Genomic DNA, 9,375 nt, shown 5'->3' with positions numbered 1-9,375 from the left:
TTGAACTTTCAAATGCGGTAAACAGAATTGCTATTTTATTTTTTAATCAAAAGTTATTCGGGTACAAAAATTGCAATTTTTCGATTTTTTGAAAGTTCCACCGCGCTTATCTCGAAAACTATGCATCCTACGAAAAAATTTGTAGGAACACTTTTTGGTTAGAATGGCCCAAAAAATACAAAAACATGTTTTGTTTTGCGAGAAATCGCTGTTATATAATTCCTCAACTTCTTTGTTTATAACAATCTTATCGATATCCGGATCAACTGTTACCCAAAAAATTCGTGTTCTACTGGTCAAAATACATAAAAAAAACTTGGGTAAGTCCATCTGAATACAGGAGGCCGTTGTACCCCCCCTGGCGACAGGACTAAGAGGGATGTCACTTCTTTCAAGTATCACAGAGCACACTGACCGCCTGAAATATTCTATAACTTTTTCATACCCTCTCATGAACGATGCTAAAGGCATTCCTGGGTGCTCAAGGGTATGGTATTAGTTAAGACGATTTTATTGTTTATAAACAAATATGGTGAGGTATTCCCTCATAGCGCGTGTAATGGTGGGTTAAAAAAATTCTATCGGTAATTTTCTACAGTAGATAATTCTCAGTATAATTTTAATCTGATTGGACAGAATTAAACACGTGATCAAATATCTTACTATACGATTGGAAGTTAATCATTAAAAAATAATCGATTTAATTAAGATTTATGTAGCTTTCTATTGGTCAGAATCTCCTATGAATGAAATAATCACTACAATCAATTATTGTGGCTTAATCCAGCATAAACATAATATTATTTATTCTATATTATAGTGTCTACTTTATACACCTAAAACTTTTATACCTACAACAGTGAAACAATTACTACCAATGGTTGATTTGTTTAATAATTACGTCTTAAATGCTGTAAAAACTAGCTTTATGGATTGTCGTAGATACAGGCCAAAGGCTTTGAAGAATGTATTAAAGCAGGTAAAGTTGTCCATGTAAACCCGTAAAATTTTAAAAATATTTGGAATTTCTTACATAATACTATGTCACACGTCACATTACCTTTGTGCCAAGCTTACAAGGTATACGAGTATGCACAAAACATCTATTTTAAACAATATTTTTTTTATATATGATAAAGTTTTAAGTATATATTTAAATATCCGTTTTCAGTAAATCGTAAATAATGAGCCACAGTATGAACCACACTGTTAATTTTCAAACTTACCTTTACACGCCAAATATATTTATACAATTTATATAAATTCTACAATCAGTATAATATACAGTACTAGCCAAAAATCCCCTCCTCCACTCTTTTGAACGGGTACACTTAAAATAATTGTGAAATTTGGAGGAAGAAAAGAAACGGACGTAGGCTTCCCAACTAGTCATAAGTCATAACAGGTGATGTAATACTGATAGATGACGTTAAACAGCCCCTGTGACCGATAATTTTAAATGGGACCTTCTGTCAAGTAATATTTCGTTTGAACATACCTATTCAATAATATTAATTTTGTTTGGATTTAAGCTGATTTTGATAAACAAATAAAAAAATAATAAAATTATATCTAACAATAAAACACTGAAAATGTTTGTTTTCTATACTTCCACAAAATTTATTATAACTATGTGACTACAGCGGTTTCGGCAGAGTGCCTTTCTTAAGTGATTACGTTTACTATGTGTTTGAGTTTTAAAGTCTTTAACGGAAGAGGTTGAGGAGTGGGGAGCTGTTTGTCTCGAGTTGGTCATTCAGAATTTTATCTGTATTTTTTAATTTATTAATTTCCATATATTCTAATAAAGATAGCTTAAGGCCTTTATTTTGAATATGCAAAATTTGAAACTCTTCATTAAAAGAATGATTATGACCTAGAAGGTGAAGTGCGTATGTAGAAGTGTCTATTTTTCTATTGTTGAAAGCCCTTTTGTGTTCTGCTGTCCGTCTGTCAAAGGTTCTGCCAGTTTGACCGATGTAAGTTTTCGGACAGTCACCACAAGTTAGTTTGTAGACACCACTCTGTAGTTGTTTTCTCTTTCGGCTCTTATTGTACTTATTATATTTGCTAAAGTTGTTGTTAGTTCTGAAAGCTGGTGTTATTCCTTTCTTTTTTATGTATCTGTCTATTTTTGTTGTTATCTTGTCAGTATATGTGATAGGTCAGAAGGTACTGGGTTCTTTCTGTGGTGGTGGATAGACTAATTTCAGGGCTTTCTTATGGAGTTTTTGGTTTAAAATTTTATCAATTGTCTGTTCGTTATAGCCATTGTTTAATGCTATTTGTTTAATGATGTTCAGTTCTATTTCTAAGTTATTTTTTGACATGGGAATTTCTGTCAGTCTATATATCATGCCATGGTAGACTGCTAATTTGTGTTGTGTAGGATGGGATGGTGAATTGTGTATTTGTGTATATTTGTGTCAGATAAATAAATTAACTCTAAAATACCGCTAATTATTGCTTCTACGAAAGATTCAGTTGGATCGGACAAGGTTTTGTCAAATGCAGCTGGAACAAGAACTGTTGCACAAACAGATGCAAAAAGGCAATGATACTCCGCAATTATAAGTGTCACCAAAACACTCCATGGAAAAGTAAACAATATTTTTTATCATTGAGGTATAATTATTGCTTTTATAAAAACACTGATTATTTTTTATAATATGATTGTTTGTATTAATTGTTCATTAGTTTTAACGAGGAATCATTATCGTTTAAATAAAAATGATTATTTTCCAATTACAGAATATTTTATTTAATTTATCTATTTTTTTGACTTTGCAAGTACACTATTATGTTTATACTAGGCCGTACTAGTAGTGGGTCCTACAATGTCCGTATTAATATCAGGATAAACTAGTTTGGCCTAGGCAGAATACGCAGATGATGTATACCTACTTTCAGCAAAGAGACTGAGCATGCAGAAAAAAGTGGAAAATTAGCCAAAGAAGGTAAAAAAATGGGTATGGAGATAAACATAAATAAAACAGAATTAATGAAGATTAACACACCGAGAGAAATGGGCATACAAATAGAAAACCAAGAGCTGAAATCAGTGGAAAGGGTTAGTTACCTAGGAAGCATACTGAACACGACAGGAAGAGCAGAGGAGGATATTCAAACACGAATTCAAAGCAGAGACAGCCTACTATACAGTGATGAGCGCATTAGTAACCGGCAAAATAACTCAAAAGATGGATACCATATTAAGTTGTGACATATAAAGAGATGAAGCTAGTAGAGTTGGGAAATTTAGCGATAAAACGAATTAATTTACATTATATTCATATTGATTGTCTCCCACCTTTAGACGTTTCAGGGGAATATGTCAACTAAAACTGTCACTGTGACAGTGTTAGTTGCTAAACTCGCCCGTTACGTCTACAGGTGGGAAACAATCAATTTAATGTAATTTTATACGTTTTTATCGCTAAATATCCCAACCCTACTAGTTTCATTTCTTTTTATCTCACAACTTGATATGTTTTCCATCTTTTGCGCTATTTTGCCGGTTATTAGCGCGCTCATCACTATATGTTAAATAATATATGGAAATCTAATAAGGTAAATCTGGGCACCAAAGTAAAAATCTTCGATAGTAATATAAAGGCAGTACTATTATACGGATCACAAACTTGGAGAATAATAAAACACGACACTGGAAAGATTCAATCCTTCATCAATGAAGTGAAATGGGAGTGAAGAGGATAAATAAGTAAGTAATTTAAGATATGGTTCATCTTTATTAATTAAACACGAAACTAAAATTTTAGTATTTACTTAGTTTGTTCATCACAATCAGCTAATTAGTCCATTCTTCACGGTTTTTGCTCTAAATTTTAAAGAACCGCTTGGATTGACATGAAATTTGGCATACGTATAGCTTACATGTCAAAGAAAAAAAGTGATATTGTGCCGATGTGTGCTTTTGCCCTGGGGGTGACTTTCACCCACTCTTGTGGGTGAAAAAATATATGTCCAAAATAAGTCCGGAAATGGGTAAACTGACTAATTTTAAGTAACTTTTGTTCTATAGAGCTTTTTCGCCAACTCAACACTTTTCCAGTTATTTGCGAGTGAATATGTTCATTTTTCAACAAAATAACCGCATTTTTAGACGGTTTTTCGCAAATAACTCACAAAGTAAGTATTTTGTCAAAAAAAACGTTCTTAGCAAAAATATAGCCTATAAGAAAGTAAAAAAAAATGGTGTACGCGTTAGGTCTCTGGATATCGTAGAACCAGAGTTATAGCCAATGAAAAATAGATTCATATTCACCAAATTTCAAGTAGAATATTTCGATGTAAAATATCCAAAAAATTAAGCACTTTTTGGGAAAAACCCATTTTAACTTTTTAAAGTGCTTAAAAAAAGCTTTATTTCTGTTTTTACAAAAAGTTTCTAGCTTTAAATTTTAGGCAAGTTACGCTCAAAATAAAGTTGGTCCCTCTTGTTTTTGCAAAAAAAAAATCGGGAAGACCACCCCCTAATTAGCAACTTAAATGAAATTAATCGTTACCGCTCCACAAATTATTTTACTTATGTTGTGTTTATATTATCTGTAAGTTTCATCGATTTAAAGTGCTTATTTTTGAAAAAATTTGGTTGCAAAGTAAAATTTTTAAAAATTTATATTTTGAAAAATATCCTTTTTTTCAAAATAACTTAAAAAACTGTTAGAGATACCAAAAAATCTCGAAAAACAAAAAAAGTCACATTTGCTTTTTTGAATATCATGTATTTTTTTGTTTTTCTGTTAGACAAAAATTGATTGAGATTTGGTGTTTCTAAAGCATACATTCGTGATCAGTGACTCGTTCGACCCCTTTTAACTACAGCCCTTTCAATAATAAGGACTTTGAACCAATGAAACTTACAGATCATATAAACAATATATACACGAGTCAAGAAACTTGTGAAGTCGTAACGATTAAGTTCATTTAAGATACTAATTAGGGGGTGATTTTCTCGATTTTTTACCAAAACCAAAAGGGACTAACATTATTTTGAGCTTAACTTGTTTAATTTTGATGCTAAATTTTTTTTTATAAAACAAAAATAAAGCTTTTTTTAAACACTTTAAATAAGTTGTAATGAGTTTTCCCCGAAATGTGCTTCGTTTTTGATTATTTCACGTTAAAGTATTCCATTTGGAATTTGACGAATATGAACCTATTTTTCATTAGCTATAACTCTGCTTCTACTAGCTGTAGAGACGTGATATATACACCAGTTTTTTAAATTTTTTACAGGCTATATTTTTGCTGAGAATGCTTTTTCGACAAAATACTTACTATTTGAGTTATTTGCGAAAAACCGTCTAAAAGCGTGGTTATTTTGTTAAAAAAATGAACATATTCACTGCCAAATAACTCGAAAAGTATTGACTTAGTGAAAAAACTCTATAAAGCAAAAGTTACATAAAATTAGCCAGTTTATCGATTTCCTGACTTTCTTTGGACAAAAATTTTTTCACCCTCAAGAGGGGGTGAAAACCACCCCCAGGGCAAAAGCACATATAGGCACAATATCACTTTTTTTCTTTGACTTGTTAGCTATGTGTAAGCCAAATTTCATGTCAATCCAAGCGGTTCTTTAAAATTTAGAGGTTTTGGAATATTTTACCGTTAAAGAACGGACTAAATATCCAAAGAAAATTTAGTGTGATCAAATAGGTATTTTCTAATAGTCCAGAAAGCCGCTGCGCATCCGCTAGGAAAAATATTCCGATTCGGATTTTTTGCACAATCTTACTCAAAAAGGACCCCTTTTATCAAAATTGCATGTTGCCAGGACCAAAGGTGGGTCAAAAATTTTTTAAACGTTCTTTTTTGTTTTTTTTTCTATTAGTTATTCTAAAGTTATTTTTTTTGCATGGAACAAAGTTTTTTAGGTTTTTTGGATCATTCTAAACAGAAAAGGTCTTTAGTGACTTTTCTCTAAAGTTAATAGCTCTTGATATATAAGCGATTAAAAATTGAAAAATTGCGAAATTTGCCATTTTTAACCCTCAAAAACTATGTGAAAAACTGAAAATTTGAATGTTGCCGAGGTAGGTTGATATTCTTTAAACATCGATTGATGAAATCCCGAAGAGTTTTTTGCAACACAATATTCAAAACTCCTTTGTTTTATAATTGTGTATACAGTATGGTGCAAATGAAAGGAATAAATTCGTTATTTCGTAAACCGGCGACTTTAAGGAAAAATCCCGAAACAGGTCGATTTTTATTTTTAAATTATGATATTGTCGTATATATGGTATACTCGTGACGTCATCCATCTGGGCGTGATGACGTAATCGATGATTTTTTAAAATGAGAATAGGGGTCGTGTTCTAGCTCATTTGAAATGTTCTTCAATTCTCTATTCAATAATATAAACATTTACATAATTATTTATACAGTGTGTCCAAGAAATTTTTATTTCATTAAATTTTTTGACAAAAAAAGAAGAATGTATGTAATTTATTTAAATCAAAATACATTTTACTGCTTTCAAAAATCAGAAAACAAAGTTTATTTCACAAATAAACATTGCTTTTCGCTTAAATTAAATGTTCAAACTTCCAAGAGGCAGGTGGCTGGCGGGAGCTGGTTTGAACATTGAATTTAATCGAAAAGCAATGTTTGTTTGTGAAATAAACAATTTTTAGTTTTCTGGTAACGGTAAAAAGTAAATGGTTTTTTTAATTAAATAAAGTACATAATATTCTTCTTTTTTTTTCAAATAATTTAATTAAAAACTTTTTTTTGGACACCCTGTATAAATAGTTATGTAAATGTTTATATTACTGAATAGAGAATTAAAGAACCTTTCAAATGAGCTAGCACGCGACCCCTATTCTTATTTAAAAAATCATCGATTACGTCATCACGCCCAGATATAGGCCACTAGTATACCATATACGCCAAAATATCCCAACTTAAAAATAAAAATCGACCTACATATTTCGGGATTTTTCCTTAGAGTCACCGGTTTACGAAATAACGAATTTATTCCTTTCATTTGCACCATACTGTATATACATGCAACGGTGGAAAATAGTGTCGCACACGCTTGATTAGCAATTAAAAAACAAAGGAGTTTTGAATATTGTATTGCAAAAAACTCTTCGGCATCTCTACCTACCTTGGCAACATTCAAATTTTTTAGATTTTTACATAATTTTTTAGGGTTAAAAATGGCCGATTTAGCAATTTTTCAATTTTTAATTGGTTAAATTATGTCAAAAACTATCAACTTTAGAGAAAAGTTACCAAAGACTTTTTCTATTTGGAATGATCCAAAAAACCTAAAAAAATCTTTGTTCCATGCAAAAATAATAATTTTAGGAAAAAAAACAAAAAAAAAACGTTTAAAAAATTTTTGACTTACTTTTGGTCCTGGCAACATGCAAATTTGTTAAAAGCCATTGGTCCATTTTGAGTAAGATTGTGCAAAAAATCCGAATCGGAATATTTTCCTGGAGGATGCGCAGTGTCTTTTTGGACTATAAGGATAGATTTTTTACGGACTGCCCCAACGCAAGCCCTGTATTTAGAGTCCATAAATATATGGTAAGGTAACACTTACAAGGTACAAGGTTTATCCGCATGTGATTTTTTGACGCCCTCGAGTAACGCGCAAAATCCCCGCTTGGCAACCCTACCATATGAGAACCACTTATTTTTCAATTTAATTATGTCTATTTTAGAAGGTTATCGTATCAGTAATAAATTGTCTGTCTACATCCTGTATATTCAGTTCAGACTGTGGCTTAAGATTGTACGTTACCTTAATTGTTCAAGATCGTACCTTCACTTTCACATAAATCACTTTCGCACTGAAACCTCACTTTTCAGATGTCGACTTGCAGCACACTAGTCCTAGTACCTTTCCTGATAAGCTTAATGTCGTGTTCCCTGAAAGTGTTTAGTCTGTGGATCTCACACTCGTTTCTTGATTGTGTCCTGGATGCAAAGCCAGAGTCTTTGTTGTAGAATGTTCCTCCTGATTGATAATAGTGCCTGTCACCTTCTCTTTGAAAACAAGTGTCGAAAGCTCTTCGAAATTCTTTGCGGAATTTGCCTGCAACAAAGAGAAGTTAACGAAAAGATGGTTGTGAAATTTTATATAATTTATTAAATACATTAAAAGGGTTTTCTATATGTTAATCATTTTATCTAACATATTTATAATATTTTTTTTGAAGTTATACTTCTTTAGGCACGAGGGTGAATTTTTACATTCCTTGGCGCATGCGCACACCGACAGTATGGTATTAGTCGCTCAAACGTTATACGGGATCTGATTGGGTGTTAAAATCATCTGTCAATAATTGTTCAATATGGAGATTATGGATAAACAAATGTTGTGTATATTAGTTTTATTGTTGTGATGGCAGAGAAAAAAGCAAGTTTATATTTGTAATGACTTTTTAAATAGTTTTTTAAAAGCGACAGGTACGCAATAATTGTAAATGTTTCAGAATCCTAATGAAAAATTACATAGGTACCTACCTATTTGGAAAATTTAAAACGAACCTACCAAAATAGTACGTAATGCTTTGTGTGTGTGTGTGTGTGTGAGAGAGAGAGAGAGAGAGAGAGAGAGAGAGAGAGAGAGAGAGAGAGATCCTGGCATCAGACAAAATCTATTTGCCACAAAACATGCAAATTCTTAATTATATTAAATGTTTTCATGTTGTCTATTTCTAAATTATACCGCTATTTTTGAATTTCTGATAAAATTAATAATGGAATCTAGTACCGATTTATCTGAGGAAGAAAGGAGAGCTGTAATATTTAGCGGCAATGAACACTCGTGATGAAATAGTTCTTGATACAGAATTGAAGACGATTGAGAGTTCAGAGAACATTCTAGAAATATATGATTTAGATCAACAATGGATACATTGTAATGCTTTGATATACATAATTTGATTACCATCAAAATTTCTACCGATATTCACCTAATATATTGTTATTCCACAAAATATTCCTTTAATTCCACAAAAATCAAACTGATTTGATTAAATTCATATAAGTAATAAAAAACTACTGTCAAAAAGTTTATGGTGTAAACGTTCAGTTGGTGTATATTCCCACATGACAGACACGCGAAGTAGGCGCAATGGGAAAGCACTTCGATTTTCGATCGGCGGGATCGACGGAAAGCGGGTTCGATCCCCAATGCAAGTTACTATTTTCTTTATTTTTTTTTTATACATTTTATGATTGTAAGTATATTATTATATAATTTTTTCAGAAAATACGTATTTAGTTAAAATTTTTGGCAACAATTATTGTTCAGAAATCATTTCTTTGTGGCATTCATTGTGTGTGTTTTATTCTTTTATTTTTTTAATTTTTGGTATTGTTTTAATA

The 9,375-nt window shown here is 31.5% G+C and overlaps 1 protein-coding gene across 1 annotated transcript in view; it reads right to left on the bottom strand.

Annotated features, from left to right (window-relative positions):
- Positions 1-5,931: 5,931 nt before the first annotated feature.
- The window catches only part of LOC114331900 (orexin/Hypocretin receptor type 1-like), a 1,700,655-nt gene continuing 1,697,211 nt past the window's right edge, over positions 5,932-9,375 (bottom strand). The window contains exon 10 of the mRNA XM_050658583.1: positions 5,932-8,077. Coding sequence (XP_050514540.1) covers positions 7,848-8,077 — 230 coding nt within the window. The 3' untranslated portion in view covers positions 5,932-7,847. The remainder of the gene's footprint in view (positions 8,078-9,375) is intronic.

The sequence above is a fragment of the Diabrotica virgifera genome, chromosome 8 (genome assembly GCF_917563875.1).
Source record: "Diabrotica virgifera virgifera chromosome 8, PGI_DIABVI_V3a".
In the NCBI taxonomy this organism is placed as follows: Eukaryota; Metazoa; Arthropoda; class Insecta; order Coleoptera; family Chrysomelidae; genus Diabrotica; species Diabrotica virgifera.
The sequence above is the reverse complement of the archived record's forward strand: the minus strand, read 5'-3'. Positions and strand labels throughout refer to the sequence as shown.